The sequence below is a fragment of the Liolophura sinensis genome, chromosome 6 (assembly GCF_032854445.1).
Source record: "Liolophura sinensis isolate JHLJ2023 chromosome 6, CUHK_Ljap_v2, whole genome shotgun sequence".
Classification (NCBI taxonomy): domain Eukaryota; kingdom Metazoa; phylum Mollusca; class Polyplacophora; order Chitonida; family Chitonidae; genus Liolophura; species Liolophura sinensis.
The window spans coordinates 18,002,292-18,021,761 of NC_088300.1; the positions used below are offsets into that span (position 1 = coordinate 18,002,292).

General features: G+C 38.5%; 1 protein-coding gene and 1 long non-coding RNA gene across 2 annotated transcripts; both read left to right on the forward strand.

Annotated features, from left to right (window-relative positions):
- The first annotated feature begins 330 nt into the window (after positions 1–330).
- On the forward strand, positions 331–3,809 carry LOC135466507 (uncharacterized). Its single transcript, XR_010444123.1, has 3 exons — positions 331–451; positions 1,455–1,508; positions 3,670–3,809. It is a non-coding gene; the product is annotated as an uncharacterized LOC135466507 (long non-coding RNA).
- A 144-nt stretch (positions 3,810–3,953) lies between these two features.
- Positions 3,954–13,186, forward strand: LOC135468977 (uncharacterized). The gene is made up of 11 exons (XM_064747480.1): positions 3,954–4,030; positions 5,327–5,534; positions 6,124–6,251; positions 6,791–6,993; positions 7,635–7,803; positions 8,114–8,285; positions 8,499–8,596; positions 8,977–9,118; positions 10,369–10,451; positions 11,132–11,297; positions 13,039–13,186. Exons 2-11 carry the CDS (start codon positions 5,351–5,353, stop codon positions 13,146–13,148), a joined length of 1,455 nt encoding a protein of 484 aa, XP_064603550.1. The 5' UTR covers positions 3,954–4,030; positions 5,327–5,350; the 3' UTR covers positions 13,149–13,186.
- The last annotated feature ends 6,284 nt before the right edge of the window (positions 13,187–19,470 follow it).

Genomic DNA, 19,470 nt, shown 5'->3' on the forward strand with positions numbered 1-19,470 from the left:
ACCGTCGCGTATTCTTCTTTCAATATAATCGAATTGACCACATGCATAGTTATTCGCAGTTCAATTTGACACGACTTTGACCTCGCCACTGACCTGTGCTATTATGGCAGAATACATGTATCTGTATGGCCCTGAATAGTTCATGTGCGGTGTCAAAACTTAAAATAGCTGAATTAGCACAGAATATCTACACAAGGATTTCTCTCCACTCAGAAGATGCCGTGTGTACCCACAAACCATATAACAGCAATGCGCTAACCGTGTGGACTTTGGACTCTGGGAGGTGGAAAAAACTGGAATGCAAAGTTAGTGGGGACTGACTGTGCAGGTTTTTTTTTTACATGTCAACGGCTTTCAAACAAGGCCAGGATATCAGCGCTTTTCACGGATTATCACACGAGATCTGTTGCACCTTAAATCAGCTGCTGTCTAGCAAGAGTTTATAAAGCAGGTTAGTCTTTCAACTTTGTTATTTATCATCAATATTTGATGTTACTCACTTGCGGGGTGTCATATGTCGAATATATACACATGACTACACCGTTCATGTCTGTGAAAACAAATTAATGTTCGGCATACGCGATGTACCTGTGCGACCTGCGGCCTCGTACTCAAGTAGCCGAAAGGGCACATTCTGTCAACTTATGATACAACAACATGTATTTATTTTTTAATTTCAAAATTGAAAACCAGATAGCCTTAAAATATCAACCCGCAGAATCATGAAATAAAGAGGGCGTTACATATACGCCTTCAAACTGCCGAATCAAAACGCACAATTTGATAGAATGTCGCTTTTAATTTTTGACAATTAATTTTACATGGTGAAAATGCTAATGAGTAATTTCTTTTGTATGATATAAAGAGTATAGTTTATAGTGCTTTGTGCAGGTAGATTTCATATACGGGGTAACGACGGGAATAACTCTCACTTAGTGTATACGACGGGGATAAAACTAAAACTGGGTCACCACGGACAGGCAGGGTGTGATGGAGGTGTGTGCTGAAACTATTTAATATTCAGTAGCCTTCTGGCCAATGGAATCGTTGCCTTTGTGCAGCGTGGCACATACAATTTACCTTTGGCGGGGTTGAGCTATTCACAACCCAAACATGTCTTTTTGTGTTTTGCGTAATGGTGAGATAAACACAATGTATACACACTCAACAGATAAAGGCAGTGTGTACAGACCTTCAAGTGAACCTACCTTTTGTTGATATAGACTGTTTCTAGAATATAAAGTTGCATGTGACATCATCACTCTGACAGAACAATAGCCATACTCAGCCATATTGGAGTCCTTTTAACATGGGTTGATATAGCCACATTACTCCAATATGGCTGCCAGAAGTGGGTCATCCACCTCCCCCCCCCCCCACAATATGGAATACATACCATACACTACTTTTTATCTTCAATAACAAAAATTGTCTGTGTTTTTCTTCTTTTTCAGGTTACACATACTTTTATGTGGCAGTTAACGAACTAAAAAGCCTAGTTTTATTTGGTAAGTATTTTAACAGACACAAAAGATGATCTGTTCCTATATAAATTTATCAGGAGATGGATTAATTGTTAGGAAGTCTGAAAATATTGTGACATTAAGTTACTCCACCACATAATTCACCCCCAAGCTATCTAAGTTCTCTGTTCCCCACCTTCCTCCCACACCATCCCCATCATTCTTCCCTCCTTCTTTTCTGTAGGTTTGCCTGGGTGTAATCAAGTTACAGGGCCCTGTAATGTGGTATACTGGTTTCACCTGAGTAACCACATGCCTGACCCAGCTATTCACCTGTATCAGGTGTAATTATTGGTGTTTTGTAACACTAACCTATTAAAATCTGAATTCTAGGTCAACCATTGAAATAGCTGGTAAGCATACAAGGTCATTTATACAGGGAAAAGTCAACACAAGGCTGTAGGGATGTTTGGGTTGATAGGCTGTGTGAAAAGGCTTAGCGGCTTATCGTCTTTTATAGCTTGTCAACTTTTATATTTATCACTCTACTGTCATGCCTGATTTACAATCCTCAAAATAATTGTGAACACTTGACTTGTCACATTGCATTGCTGTGTGTGGATTAAACTAGAAACTGTGTAATATATAATATATAAAAAAGTGTAACAGTATATTGAAGCCTTTTCCTGTATTTAATGTACCCTAATTCTTCAACCTTTTTGTCCACCTCAGCAACCAGTATTATGAAGCATTCTGGGAGAACTAGAGGACATAGAGAAATAATGTGCACATTTTTATGAAGCTTGCATCTTTAGTGACGCAAACAAATTGTTTTTAGCATCATTTTCATAATCATTTTGTGCATAAATTCCACTGAAAAAGTGCTTTAGTGGGTAAAAATGTTGAAGATTTCATTCAGGTGCACTATGGGCTTTTCTCGGCCAGACAGACCATGTGACTCACAAATTCCCGTTTACAGCAATATGCTCCAATATTACAAATCTTGCGTGATAATGCATGAAAAGCAGATAGTGCACCGAGCTTGAAGATTAACAGTATTCAGTTTGTATGTATACATGTACCTGTACATGCATGGGTTACATATAGCCTGCCATAAAATTACACTTTAAGAAGAATTGCTCAGTAAATTTGTGGCATTTCTAAAGCGCCAGTTTGCAGTATTGTGCAGAGTGATAAGTGTATATTGTGTATACCTTCAAGGATAGTGGAGACTAGGATAAAATAATATAATATACCCAGGCAGGACAAAAGCTGGCCAAGACACACCACCTCTGGTGTAACAGATTGATTTTGAAGTTGCACAGCTTGAGTACTTAAGCTTTTGAAAGTTGTATTCAGGTCGGCGAGAAAAAGTCTATACATTTCTGATATAATGCATAAGGGTAATTTTGCACTAAAGTGAGTAAATATATTATGTGTTAAAATGGCTATGTGTGTTTGCTAAAACATGAACTTATGCATAAACATGTACTTAAAGGCTGAAGGCCAGTAGGACTAACATAATGTCATGATATTGATGTAGTGAAAGGTGTACAAATATAATATGCTAACCTGATAAACAGGTTTTAAGATTTTGTTAGGTTCAGTTGGAGTGAAGAGACTTCCATTTCATTACACTGGGCCTCGGTGACATAGTTTCCAATGTGATCAGATCACTGTGATTTCAAATCTAGCTCTTCTTACTTCCTCTCTGGCTGTTTGTGGGAAGCACTGCCGTTAACCTGAGGATACTTGCGAGTTTCCAAAGCCCATTTTTTCCTCTCACCATAGTGCTGGCCATGGTAGGAAAAGTGAAATATTCTTGAGTAAAACTTCAATCAAATAAATAAATAAAATAAATATCTGAACACTTTTGATTACCGGTCAATTCTCAGTATATACCAGTACATACATGTTGTTTTTGCGTGTCTATTATCATGTAGATCCAGCTGTTCATATTTCATGCACCTTTATGATATTTAATGGTTCATAGTACTGATATATAATTTCTTTCTCTATCTGTAGAAATAACTTTATACTTTCTGTACTCTGAATGTTGAAAATTTGAATGGAAATCTGTCCAGTGTACATATTTCAACAAAGTAATGGAAATAATGATGATGCAGCAGTAAATGGACAAAATTTCTCATTTCCAAAAAAAATTTAAAAATTCCACTGTCTTAATCCTTTGTTTTCTTCACAACAGGTAACAACTGAAGAGAGCCAATATGATGTCTGTGCCACTGAGGAAAACTTTGACACCAATAGAGAATTGCCAGTTTAGAAAACAACTTCAGAACCTTATCTTAAGGAATTTCATCCCAGGTGGTAGTGCAAATTACCCACGATGCCTCAGTGGTATGACAACGAGATTGAAAAGACATCCCTGTGCGGTGAATGACCAGCCATGCATTGTGCGCTCGCTCCAGGATTCTGCAACTTCTCCAGTTATCTCCCATAATAATATCATTCGTAGTCGTCAAGAAGATGTTGAGATTCCCAATGTCTCCCTTGTGGAGTATATATTCTCAAGGATTGACTCCCATCGTCAAGATTCCATTGCTTTGGTAAGTATCAAATTGGTTTGCATTCAGTATTTGTGGCATTTGAATTTCGAGAAATTTTTTTCATGTCTTGTTAGTTAGACTCACTTTTGTGGGTTGCCCATTTTTTTTTTATCTGACAGTTCCAGTAATATCTGGATTAACTTTCTAAAATAACTATACTGGCCCATCCTTCACCTCTGTTCTCTGCTGTTACAGTATCATGCTACAACTGGCCCATCCTTCACCTCTGTTCTCTGCTGTTACAGTATAATGCTACAACTGGCCCATCCTTCACCTCTGTTCTCTGCTGTTACAGTATAATGCTACAATTGGCCCATCCTTCACCTCTGTTCTCTGCTGTTACAGTGTAATGCTACAACTGGCCCATCCTTCACCTCTGTTCCCTGCTGTTACAGTATAATGCTACATCTGGCCAGTCCTTCACCTTTTTTCTCTAATGTAACAAGATAATGGTACATCTGGCCAGTCCTTCAACTTTTTTCTCTAATGTTACAAGATCATGGTACTACTGGCCAATCCTTCACCTTTTTTCTCTAACGTTACAGGTTAATGGCACATCTGGCCAGTCCTTCACATTTCTTGTCTGTTGTTCCAGCTTAATGGTACAACTAGCCAGTCATTCACCGTTGTTCTCTAATGTTCATAGGACAGTGGTACAACTGGCCAGACCCTCACCTCTGTTCTTTGCTGGTACAGGTTAATGATACACCTGGCCAGTCCTTCACCTCTGCTCTCTACTGTTCCAGGTTAATGGTACAACTGGTCAGTCCTTGACCTCTGCTCTCTAAAGTGACAGGTTAATGGCACAACTGGCCAATCCTTCACCTTTGCTCTCTACTGTTCCAGGTTAATGATACACCCGGCCAGTCCTTCACCTCTATTCTTTATTGTTCCAGGTTAATGGTACAACTGGTCAGTCCTTGACCTCTGTTCTCCACTGTTCCAGGTTAATGGTACAATTGGCCAATCTTTCACCTCTGTTCTCTGCTGTTCCAGGTTACTAGTACACCTAGCCAGTCCTTCACCTTTGTTCTCTTATGTAACAGATTAATGGTACAACTGACCAGTCCTTCACCTTTGTTCTTTACTGTTCTAGGTTAATGGTACAATTGGCCAATCTTTCACCTCTGTTCTCTGCTGTTCCAGGTTACTAGTACACCTAGCCAGTCCTTCACCTTTGCTCTCTTATGTAACAGGTTAATGGTACAACTGGTCAATCTTTCACCCCTGTTCTCTGCTGTTCCATGTTACTAGTACACCTAGCCAATCCTTCACCTTTGTTCTCTTATGTAACAGGTTAATGGTACAACTGGGGAGTCCATGACATTTGCCCAGCTGAAAGCATCCGTCAGGAAAGTTGCCAGTGCCCTGACAAGGCTGAGGTATAAGAAAGGTGACTGTGTGTGCTTGTTCTCACCCAATGTACCCGAATTCTGCATTATGTTCCTGGCGGTGTCTGCTATTGGAGGTATTGTGACCACAGCAAACCCGCTCTATAGTGCAAGTAAGTACAGTACAGACCGCTTCAGTAAACAGAAATAAGCGAGTATTTTTTTCTGTGCTAGTGTTCGCCTATTCCATCAGCGGGAGGATGTTGGAACATTGTAAAGGCCTGGATGTAATGATGTGTTATTACAGTTACATGTAATTTCATTACATTCACCTCACATTTCACTTGTGCTGTACATAAATGTAGACTGTAAATACCGTGGAATGAATCCCTGGTATAGGAAAAATACCAAAATAAACACCAAAGCTACAGTTTCTCTGATGAGATCTTGTGTGTTGGGGAGAAGTTTGATTTTTCAATATCGATACTGAATAAATATTTGCATATACTACATGTAGTAGAAGTAAGGCCCAAAATTCTACACCCAGATATGGCTGATGATACATGTAGGCCTATACACCATCCAGCACGTTGTTTTATCAATGATCCTAGGATTGTTAGTTCACTGATAATCTTTTTTGCATTTTGCTACATGTATGCAAGTATTCATGTAATACAAAGAGCATTGGCAAACAACTGGACATGAATACATAAATCTGCTGATGACAGCTTATATTAATTAACAACCTGTGTTTTTGCTCAGAGGAGCTTGCTCAACAGCTTAAACACTCTCAGTCTGTGGCTGTGGTTACAAAGGAGGCTACTGCAGACCTGGTGAAGGAAGCCTGTGCCTCTCAGACAGCTGTCAAGGTAAGTATACCATTTGCTAGTGTAAAATTAATTGGTTCAAATGAGCACTGGAACCTGTACTGCTTGAAGACAAGCTTCGTTATTATTTGTTTGATGATGTCTGTAATTCAAAAAATTTAGTTGTGTTCGCATTCCCACTGCTTCAGAGTACTTTGCATAAAATTCCCTAAATGCTGAACAGTGCGGAAGGATATAGCAAGATGATCAGTGTTAAAGTCTCAGATATTATACAACTTACACTTGACTCATCAAATGAAAATTGGATAAGACTGGTTTATTTATTTAAGATTGCAGCAAGTCACATACCTTTGTTCTGTTGTCATTTGACTCTGACAAGACGATACAAAAAGTCGCATCATTTGAATGTAGTTTAACCAACACAGATTGTTGTCTGTGCAAACTATGTATATTAATTAACTGAGTAACTTTTGAGACAGTCATGCATGCATGCAGTATCTTTGCCGTATTAAGATCTCAGCCGGTTTTGCAGTCTACCATAAAAGCTTGAACAGGTTCATTCACCTCTTTGGAGCTTTGTTAGGCATGTTTTTCTTGATCAGGAAATCATTGTGCTGGGAGAAGCAGAGGGATGTCGGCCATTTTCCTCCCTACTAGAGGATGATGGGAAAGCCTTCCCTGAGAATGTGGACATTGATCCCAGAAAGGACATTCTAGTACTGCCGTACTCCAGCGGTACTACAGGGCTCCCAAAGGGAGTGATGCTGTCCCACAGGAATGTCGTCTCTAATATTGTTCAACTTGGGTGAGAACCTACATTGATTGCATGGTTAGATACAACACTGGTTCGTAATTAGATTGAGGAAGCTTTAAAACTGGGCAATGTTAGAAGATGTAACAATTTCAAGACAGCAGCTGAATGGGTCCTTAATTTCCTATTGTTTACTTTTGACACTTGTCCCATGCTTGGCATCAAGTTGTAATCTGGTTTCAGATGGTTTAATAACTATACTGACCACATGAGGTACAGGTTCAATCCCAGCCTTTGACAGGGAATTTGTTGTTTAACCCAGCTCTCACTGTGTCTGGGGCCTCGGCTTGTGGCATGGTGACAGAAATTGAATAAGCCGAGCCATCAACGACACACTTGTGAACATTCAACAGTTCTACATTTCAGTGAAGATCGATTGTCTTTTATCATTACCTGGTGTGGATATTTGTACGTCACATGTGGGAAAGTTCTTCACTAAACGGCCAAAGGTTGCTGCATTACCCGACTCTGGCTTACTCCATTGCCATCGTATAATTGAAAAAATCCATCAACAATCATAAATTAAAATACACAGTTAAATCTTTATGCATAACCAGGTTCCTCGGTCATCTTGCCCAGTCCCCTTGTAATCAAGGTTTTAGTCTGTTTTAGCATGACTGTTTTCCTGTCTTCAGAAATGCTGTCCCCCTGTACACCAGTGACTCCATGGTGGGCGTTCTCCCTTTCTTCCATATCTACGGCATGGTGGTCACCCAGTTTGGTGCTCTCCGTGATGGCTGCTCTATGGTGACACTCCCCAAGTTTGACCCCCAGGAATTTCTCAGTGTTATGGAAAAGTACAAGGTATGTGTTGACAATATTGGTCAATAGCTGAGACATCTCACAAAAACTTCATTGTCTTGCACTTTGGTCCCTCGTTAACTTAATTGTCCACTTGTATAGATGGGATGTCAAAATTTTACCTACCCAAAGGCCAGCCAACTAATAAATTACACCACAGGAGACCCACAGGAGCGGCTTTCCAGTACTTAACAGTAGCAGTGGGAATGTACCCTTAGCTCAGTTGGTACAGCCCTAAACTTCAGCTTCTCCGAGGTAAAATCTTAGTGTGAGCGATGTAGTGAAATCATAACAGTTATCTCCCCTGTTCTAGGTCAGTGTAGCTCCAATTGTTCCACCAATTGCCCTGTACCTCAGCAAGCATGAGTCTGTGGCAAACTACGATCTCAGCAACTTACGGATGATCATCAGCGGGGCAGCACCCTTGGGGGAAGGTTTACAGCACGATCTCGCTGATAGACTCAAGGTCCCAAATATTCTGCAAGGTAGTCGTCTGCTTTATAGGTTTACTTACATCTGTTGAGGATAGGCCTACCGGTATTCTGTTTTTCTTCATTCATGCCTCATGAATTTTATGTGATTCCCAAAAGAAGCAATAGATATTCAGATATTCTGAGAAACTTTATCAGGTAAAATGTATGATGGAATAGTGCCTGGAAACACAATGTCACAGTAATATTGGTGTATTACATGCTTAGGCTATGGACTGACAGAAACCAGCCCTGTCACCCACTGTGACAACTTCCCTCCCAAGTTTGGCACTGTGGGGACTTGTCTCGCTAATACAGAGGCCAAGGTGAGTGTGACAGTCTCCTGAAATCTTGAAATCTTGAATTCTTGAACTCATGAACTCTTGAACTCTTGAACTAATTGTAATCAGAATTTTTAAGGGTGTAAAAATTCTGAATGATAACTGTTCAAAAGGACATGAGGGTATAAAGTTATCTGTTAAATCTTCATTCTTTTGCCAGCCTTACTATTGTGCCATTAACTGTTTGTGCCATTCCACAGTGATCATACCTTGGTCACACACAGATACATTCTGGTGCTGACATATTGTTGTATTGATGGGTTTTCTGGGTTGAGGAAAACTACAGCTGAACATTTCTTGCTGCAAATGGAAATCTACATCATGTAGGCACTTTTCACTTTATAAAATAAAAGTGTGTTGTGCAGGTACTGGACACAGAGACAGGTGAGCTGCTGGGACCAGGTGAGGAGGGAGAGCTGTGTGTGAGGGGGCCACAGGTGATGATGGGATACCTGAACAACCCCCAGGCCACCCAGGACATGATCAGGGATGGCTGGCTTCATACAGGTGAGAATGTTTACAGGTGTGTTGGACTGAAAGCAATTGGTTTTCCAAGAAGTAAGTCTGCAGGTTGCCTCAAACAAGTAAGTTTTATATCAACCACCATTTGAGACAAATAATCTAGAGGGCCCGGTTGTTCCATAGAGTTTTATTAGTTACATGGTTACTGAGTGATGGGATATGCAAATGTAAGATGTCAATAATCCTAACACCTGAGTAACCATGTAACAAATTTATCCTGCAAAGACCCATCAATTCAGTGCAGAGGACCGATGATAATGTATAGGTGAACTGCTTCAGGGATTTGACCATCATATTCACACAACCCAACAAAGAGAGATAACCTACTCAGCAGACAAATTTGATGTCGTCTGCAGGACTTGAGAATATATCTGTACCCCACGTGACCGTGGTTGTCCAATAAAATGTGGAGTATTTTGTCTGGTGCCAGATAATAACAAATAGTGGTGTTGAATCATATTATGTATTTACGATTTGAACAAAACCCAGCAAACAGTACAGTTGTACAGAGACGAAAAGGAACAACAGCAGATTTAGTTCACACTTATGATGTACTGTTACACAATTATTTTTGGGCTAAGAACAAAACTGAATACTTAGCTTTAAGTCAAATCTGGCATTAAATCTTAAGACAATTCTGAGCAACTGGGCCCTGGTGTGTTGGATTGATGATGATGATGGGTTCTCAAACAGGTGAGTTGGACATTAACCACCAGGTAAGACAAATACATAGTCTAAAGATGCGTTATATTGATGATAAGTAAGTCTGATATCAACCACCAGGTGAGAGAAATAGTGTACAGGTGCGTCAGATTGATGGTGACGGGTTCTTCAACAAGTAAGTCTGATATCAACCACCAGGTAAGAGAAATAGTATACAGGTGTGTCAGATTGATGGTGGCGGGTTCTTCAACAAGTAAGTCTGATATCAACCACCAGGTGAGAGAAATAATGTACAGATGTGTCAAATTGATGGTGATGGGTTCTTCAACAAGTGAAGTTTGATATCAACCACCAGGTGAGAGAAATAGTGTACACGTGTGTCAAATTGATGGTGATGGGTTCTTCAACAAGTAAGTCTGATATCAACCACCAGGTGAGAGAAATAGTGTACACGTGTGTCAAATTGATGGTGATGGGTTCTTCAACAAGTAAGTCTGATATCAACCATTGAGGCATACATGTGCATTGATGATCAACTCTTGTTTCAATCAGAGAACATGTTTTGTTTTCAGGAGACATTTGTCACTATGATGAGAATGGCTGTTTTACTGTGACTGACAGACTGAAGGAGCTCATCAAGTATAAGGGTTTCCAGGTCAGTCCATTCACAAAATGTGAAGATTGGGAATGATGGCGATTTAATTCTGTAGTGTATGTAATGTAAATATGTATGCGCAATCAAACAATTAGTACAAACCCACCATTACAGTTTGTAAGATTTCATTATTTTCAAGAGGAAAAAAATGCTGAAACACTTCACATTTCTCACAAATTGAACGATTTTTAAGTTTCCTCAGATGTGGGAAAAAATTTATTCTGCTCGTAAAACAGGAATATAAATTGGTGTGGCCTTACATATGAAGAAAAATGATATTTCATGACCAACTTTAACAGCATTGAAATGTGAGCTAGATGTATTCCACAAAACAATGTGTTTAGAAAGTTGTGGAAATATTGGAGCAGTTTATGTATTTGCAGTACCAGTCTTTGTGTATATTTCTCAATGACGATACCCGATGTGGCGTTAAGCCATAATCATTCATTCATTCATTCATTGATGATACATGCAGATAAGCTCTACGTTGCATATGTGGTGAAGGTACAAGAACCTTATACAAGAGCCCAAGGATATTCTGCCTAATTTTCCTGTATTTTACGACAAGAACTGATCATGTTTGCTGATATAATTCATCATTTTCTTGTACCTGTTGCATTTGTGAAGGTAAGAATTTTATTTAAAGTCAAATGTAAATTGAGCTGATTTTCCTGTGGTAGGTACCACCGGCTGAACTGGAGGCCCTGTTGATCTCCCACCCCGAGATTGATGATGCAGCTGTGATAGGAGTTCCTGATGACCAGGCTGGAGAGTTACCCAGGGCTTACGTCGTCACTGCACAGAACTCCAGGGTCACTGAGGCGGACATCAACCAGTTTGTAGACAGTAAGCTCATCACATCATTTCTTACTAATTTGTTTATAAATACTGTTCTTCACTTTATGGCTGAAATATTACCAGTGTAAAATTAAACCTCAGTCATACATTAAATTTGAATGAAGAATAGCAGATTTTGAAGTTTCAAGCTGGCAAAAGTCCTTGTTTTTGAACAGGCATGGTATACATCTTTAACTCATGATTATTAGGTGTCCATGCTACTATCCTAGCGGGACACCTCTTGAAATCGTTGGGATTATTATTAGGGGTTCAGGCCTCACAGCTCTGATTTTTCTTCTTATTTTTTTTTATTATGCTTATTATTGTTCCTCATGGTTTTGTTGCTGAGTTGTAGAAACATTGGTAAGAGCTAGAAAGCTGGAATTTTAAGACATGGCCTAAACCTGTGAGCTGTAACACCATCCTAGTTTAAAAATCTTCTTCTGGAGAACAGCTGGTCCATTGAAGCTTCAAATTTTTACTGAATGTTGTCCAATAGTGTACCATTCTAGTTTGCAAAGCTCAATATCATTCATGTATGAAAATCTTTTTTAAATTTTATTTTGATAATGATGCATTTTTAGTGGGCTTAAATTTACAAATTAGGATAGAGAGATAACACCAGCATAAAAAACATTGGTTTTTGTTTTGTACAATAAACAAATGTATGGCATATATTGACATCTCAATTACAAATCTGCAAGAGTAATTTTTATACTTTGTGTTGTTTTCATCATTTAACCAAAAGACAACAAAAATTTGACAAAACCGTCCTATGGAGATAACATGGGAGCTTTGTGATAGACTGCAAGAAACCATTGACTACAGTTTACCATGGGAACGGTCATCAGCTCTGTGACAATGTATTCTTTCTGTCTTTTGGTACAGACTTCACAACGATGTATTCTTTCTGTCTTTTATCCTCGGGTATCAGCAAGAGATCAAAGCCGCCTAATCTCTGTTCTAGTCTTCAGTGCATGGCAAATTGTAAATGAGGCTTGGGAGTGTAGGGTTTCAAATCCAGTACTTTCCTTTACATTTTTTTTGTATTTTTTACCATTATCATGAACTTTATAAACATCAGGTTACTGGAAGTGGTAAAAGTTTGGTAGCATTGGACCTCGGCAGCATTGTTGGATAACAGCTTTGATTATCATTAAATTGCTATTCATCTCCATGAATTCTGCCAGCAGCTTCTAATTCACTCATAGGATACATTAGCATTGCTGAAGATTTGATATTGGAGATGACTTACCCTAATTCTTCAACCTTTTCAACCAACACTGTAACCAATATTTTGAAACATTCTGAGAGAACTATGGAGTCTAGAGAAATAATTTGTTCAGTTTGCAAAGCACAAATCCTTCCTAGTGTTAATTTCATATTAGCATAAAATTCTTCGAAGAAAGTGCTTTAATGGTTGAAAAGGTTGCAAATTTACCTTTGGCTATTGTAAATAACTGTATTAATATAAAAATAGATAGAGTAGATGGAGATGAAGAGACTGAAACCTACAGGTTTAATTTACTCTCCAAAAATCTGTCGATCTCTCTCTTGCCCAAAGTGATCATAGGCTATGTTGATTGTAACTATGGCAACACATTTTAAAAACATGTTATTCCATGGTACTTGCAGTCAACCTATGATCACTTTGCGCAAGAGGACTCTAAAAATAATACATCCTGAAACACTTATGTCTTGTTTGCTTTCTTTGTCTTACTATAAAATTGCATACCAATTTGTCTTGCAGGTCATGTGTCGCCACACAAGAAACTAAGAGGGGGGATTAAGTTTTTGTCACAGATTCCTAAATCTCCAAGCGGCAAAATCCTGCGAAGATTGCTCAGACAGTCACAGTAGACTAAATTGGCTATGGTTTATACTCCTTTCATCATTGCACCAGTTTACTTTGTATAAACCCTTATTAACAACCAACAGTCTTGTTCTGTATTCCAGTATTTAAATGTTACAAACAAGGAAAGTTTTTGAATACATTAATGTTAATATTCAAGAAGTTCTTTGAAGGAACAGGAATGATGTCAAGGGTTGTGGTAAATGTTAATAAAAAAATATTCAGAAAAAGAGAGTATGATGCAAAAGATTTCGGTTATACAGAAGTATTTTAAACAGAAACATGTCTGAATCCACAATATTTGTCCGCTGAGAGTTTGGTATTTTAAATGCATGTGTATGTAAACATGTTGTATGTTCCACTGTAGTGGTGGATAAAAAATTGTCTTGCATCTTTGCCTTTTCAGTTGTATCATTTTCGGCCTTGCAAAAGGCATCTACCTTTTTGGGGTGTGTATGCACTGTTGTGCTTTATACTAAATAAGAAACTTGATATTGCCATGGAAAAAAGTTATAATATTTATTAATTTACATGTTACTTTTACTTTTCTCTATGCAGCTAATATTTTACATTTTAATGTTTGAATATCACAAGCAGCTTGAAGTCTTTTGACTACCATTATTTGTTTTGTTTCCATTTCTATTGGATACTGAAGTTTTATGTGTAGTTTACATAACTCAATGTTGCCTTTCCTGTTTTTCTTGCATTCATGTACTTCTGAATAGTAATTAAGATCAAATGGACAGTTAATGTTTTGGTTTCATTAGGATGTGTTTGATGCAAATTATTGGGCTAAAGAATGTTTATCTTCTTGTCGGGACAATTAAAGGCAGCTTAATGTTAATGATACGAGTATTTGTCCCTCGACAAAAAGGATATCAGTATTAGCCTCATGAACAATGCTCAAGACACCCAAACTTACTCACAATTGTTTCTCAGGTTATTAAACACTTTGACAAAAGAATAAGCCATGTGATAAATGCTGTTAATTACTTCTGCTTCCTTCAAAAAACAAAAATTCTTGAATAAATTTGTCAGTCAATCAATCAATTAAAATCAGAATAGCCTACCAGCCTACTAAAGTCTGTGGTTGCCTCAGCTGGGAAACTAGAGAGGGAACTGGGCTTAATGTGTGTGGTGATTATAAAAGTGATATTAAGGAGGATTAATAATATTAAAACTATATTTAAATGTTCAAAGTTTCCATCATCAAATATATCTATATTGGTACAGCAGAGAAGACAACATTTATATAAATGATTACTCTGGATTTGGTTTTTGAAATTTTGGTTTGATCTCTCCATTTTTGTACTTGTTCCACATGATCTTTTCATAATTTCAGTCTTATTGAACTTGCATTTTTAAAGTTACAAGTTATTGAGTTTGAAATAAGAAGTATCATATAAATGCACAGATAACAGGGCCTGTATTTTGTGGGAGCATTCTAAGATTTATTGTGTACTATTAAGTATTTCTCAGATGTCTACATGCTGCTTTAAGGTATCTATGTACATTTTTATATACATGTAGGAGTCTCATTTATAACTATAACCATGTGATATTAAGGAGACAGCCCTGTTTGTGGGAATTATTGCAGCATTTGGCCTTTGATATGTAAATCATGTATTTGTTTTATCACACTTGTTCAAATTGCGTATTATGTATGTACTGTATGGTAATTGTATTTATCCCAGTACAGTGAATTGTAATCTCAAAGCTGGATGAAGTTCTTTGTAACTCTAAGGTAAGCAAACTGACAAGTGCAACCCATGAAAGCTGTCATGAGAATAGCCTTTTCTGTTGTGAACTATGGTGGGAAAGATCTCCTGAGCTCATAAATGTTAATGCCATCGAGCAGTATTTGAGCCAATTATGTGCAGATATGTAGTTAATTAAACAGTTGGCCCAGAATTCAGATCCTGGGTCTAGCAATTAAGACCCGACATTGATCCGGTAGTTCAGAGCCAAAGTCAGTGGTCCCAGAATAAAGGCTGTACATCTAAAAAATCAGGACCAAGGTCATTGATCCCATGGATCAGAATTAAGGTCATTCATCAAAATAATCAGGCCCAAGGTCATTGATCTCATGGTTCAGAACCTAGGTCATCTTTCCAGGAAATGAGGACCAAGGTCATTGATCCCACAGTTCATGCCCAGGGTCATCAGTTCAAGTAATCAGGACCAAGGTCATTGATCACACGGTTCAGAACCAAGGTCATCTTTTTGGGAAATGAGGACCAAGGTCATTGATCCCACAGTTCATGCCCAAGGTCATCAGCTCAAGTAATCAGGACCAAGGTCATTGATCCCACAGTTCAGAACCGAAGTCGTCAATCCAAATAATGATGTCCAGGGTCATTGAGCTCATGGTTCTGGGTTTATCTAATCCATCCAAGTCATCAGCACCAAGGTCATTGACCCCATGGTTCAGAACCAAAGTTATCTTTTCATCAAACGAGGGCCTAGATCGTTGATTCCATGGTATTGAAACCCTGGGTTTGGACCAACAGCAATTATCTCATTTTTGAGTCCCAGTAGTGTTGACCTCAGTGTCCAAATTGTCGATGTCTTACTGTTTACGGCAGCGTTTATTTACAAAGAGCCATGAATCTAGCTCGCCTTTTAGCAAGCTGTGGTTTTCAATTTAATACATGAAAATACACATATCCATCAAAAAATTTAAAAGGAAAATATGGACAAAAATATGTATTCAAGATGTGTTAATCGTGTTATACTGCTGTGTTCACAGTTTACTGGATATATGGGGTTACATTTACGTTGTATTTTAGAGCCTATGAAAATTCACATTCAAATGTTTTTACATGTTGGGGGGTGTTGTTTTATGCCCTTTGTATCAAGTGCTTTATAGGACTTTATTCTAGATGCTATGTCCATGTACATGAATGTTAACATTTTACTGAAGATATGATCTTCCGAGCAGCTGTAACAACGTCTCTTAATATTGTAAGTATGGGAAAGTTCCGCTTTGATGGCCGAAAATATTCCATGTCCATGAAATCTGAAATATCGCGAGAATGAATAAAGCTCTTGTTATATGCTTTAATACTTAAATGCGAATGTGTACGTGTTTTTGGCATTGTTAGTTTCAATTTCAAAGAGCGAGATTTTGTTATTTAACAGATGTATAAATGAATTTCGATCACGAACAAAGAGTTCTTAGGCACCTGTTCTGGACTGAAACCTCTGCCCTTATCCACTGTTACTAGGCTAGATCGAGAAAGGCAGTATCGTAGATAGGATCAACCCTATTTCAGGGTGAACCCAATGGTATACTGCGTTTTTTTCTCCGGATTCTATCCGTTGGGACTACTTAATGAGTGATTACCATGCAGATGTACGTTTTCCGGGTGCTGTGACCCTTCGGCTAGAATTGGCTTACTTCTGTTTTCGTGTCGGCGATGTGACAATCAGGCTGTAAGTCTGCCTGTCAGTCCGAATGTTTGTTGTATGCACGATACAACTTAAACTCTTAAGGTTACACAAACTTCTTCCACAGACCCTCTTATAGTCGTGAGGAAGATATCTTTAAGTTTTCATATAACAACGTATGGTTCATGGTCATTGGGGCTAGTATATATTTTCATGTGAACACTAGCTATTTAACTATTCAGGACATTAACTGGCAATCTTATTCTTCACATGAGCCTGCTGATGGTATGTCATTGGTAAGATATCCAGCCACGAGGCACACGAGCTGCGATTTCATTCTCAACGTAGGACAGGGTTTATCATATTCCTCAGTTTTGCTGGGTTATCAAAATACCAGAATCTAAATCTATCGTGAATAGAAATCATGGACAAAAAACCCACACCGGGTCGAATGTAAATGCTGGCAAACATACCTGAAATCTGCTCAGATCTAACTGAGCCAAAAGGAACTAATTTTCAAAGTTTTTTTTATAAACTGCCATATAAAATAGATTCAACTGCTACATATGATCCCAAATGTAAAATAATTGCGACCTTATAGATTAGGCGAGGTTTTTTTGTGGACTCCAGATCTCCCTGTCGGTTTCATTGGTCCCTGTTTTAATGTCGATACTATTACAGATGGGTCAGCTTTATATTTGCATTCGCATAGAACAATCATTAGCCGAATACTCAGGGTATGCCTTGACCTGGTTTGTAGATGACTTTCCTTAGAAAACTTTCTTCTGGTATTGCATGGCATGCACGCGGTGGATAGCGGACATACAAGCTAAAATATACGAACAAATATATCTGGAATTATAGCCCTGAACTAATGACTGTTGAAGTCACGAATACTCTGTAATCATACAAATGGAACAGACTGTGAAGATGCCATGTTTCCACATGTTTCCACATTTTACCGCCACGAAGTGCACACCGACTGGAGTGCTGGGTGCCTTTTTCTTCAGTTGTATCCATATTCGAGTACATACCTTTTGGCTGAAGTGGTGTCCCCTTGACTGAGTTGCCACAACCCCGATGGCGACCAGATTCACGGCTGTACAGACAGCTTGTTACCGCGGGTTCCACAAGGCCATGTCTGGTTACTAATTGAGTTAAGTACAAAGGAAGTGCTTTAACTTTATCATTCAAACCCATATGTAACGCAGCAGAGCAGAATATTTCACTTATTTGGGTTGACATGTTTCAATTGTTTTTCTACATATCACTGACGTCGCACACAAACCTTTCATGATATGAGCTCTAACACTCTTCTGAAGAACATAAAGGGTTCCAAAACATTATTTTAAGTTACGATGTTTGAAATATGACCGAGTGCGATTAAAGGTTTAATCAGTTTTGACGAGTAACGAGAAATTTGCCCAGAACCTTCAATACTCAGGACCATAGCCCAGAATCGAAGGTCAAGCTTATCGTAACTGTCGTCGCAAAATATTTGTTTATCATGTGTCACATTGGTAGTTACATTACATTGTAATCGATTAACTCACCACTGCGTTATGAAACGGGCCCCGTGTGGGTTTTCGCTTTATTGTCGCGAGATGACGCCTTGCATACAGGTGAACACGTGGTAGCGCACAGCAAGATCTGTCATGCAGTTTGAGCCAGAGTTGTTATCATGGGATTTAATGAAACACATAACCTAGGGTTTATATTTTGACTATGCCCTCATATTTTATCTGTCTTTTTGTTAAGTACTTAAAATTCCCTTATTTTTCACAATCTCGTAACACGAACAATAGTACTTATATGCACGTGTGCGTGTAAGGTAGCCGAATGAGTCATTGACACGGTATAAGGCCGAGATAAATATAAAACGTTTTTCCAAGAAATATTTCTGAATGCATAAGCTGGTAATTATGTTTGTTTGACTCATTTCCTCAAGCATATCCTTAGCTAGCGGGACACATATACACACTTTATTGATCATTTTCTTTGCCTTGTAAGCCTACAGATGTGACAGTGAAAACACATTGTGAGATAGAGTTCTTGGAAAAATAGATCCAGACGATGTTGCGTTGCGGAAGTTGCCGTTATGTGGTCGATTTAATGAGGCCAGAATGGAATGATATTTTAAGCCAGTAGCAGGGTATACACCAGATACTAGGAGAATGTAGATTTAGCAGCTTACGTTGTTGTTCATCTACCGGAATTATTACATTATAGATAACATTATGTAACACGTGTTACACTATAGGTACGCCTGACCCAAGCATGTTTCTGATCATTACGTCAATGTGTCCATAATGTAACTCACCAGTATTAGATTAGACTGTCTTCTCAAATCTGTTTTTGCCTCTTTCATCCGATCTTATCATAGGGGACTCGCTGGAAAGTTTAGAACACACTTTTTGTAGGCTATAGGTACCTATACAATCTTCTATTATTCCTGTGAGAAAATATATAGTTGAGTAAAGCTGTGCATGGTCTGCGGGAAACCACATCGGTTTAGGCTACCAGACTAACCTATAAATCAGGGGAGGTTTTAAGCGAGTATGACCTCACAGGTCAAGAGGACTTTGTAACATACTTCGACCAGCTTAGATGACTAAACCCAAAGCGAGAACCCTGTCGGCCTCCAGCAGCAAATTCTGCCTTGAACAAATACTGCTCATCAGTAACCAGAATTCTACTTACACAAATATGTCAGTTCAGAAATGACTGAATTTTATTCAGTAATGAGCACAAAATGAGTAATTGTTACCCATAGTATAATACAACATAATCATTAGCATATTGACCGCTTCGATGACCTAATGACCAGAGCGTCCGCTTCGATGTCAGTCATATCAAGGACTTTTTTTATTGATTGACTGGTCTTTTACGCCGTATTCAAGAATATTTTACTTATACGACGATGCCCAACTTTATGGCCAA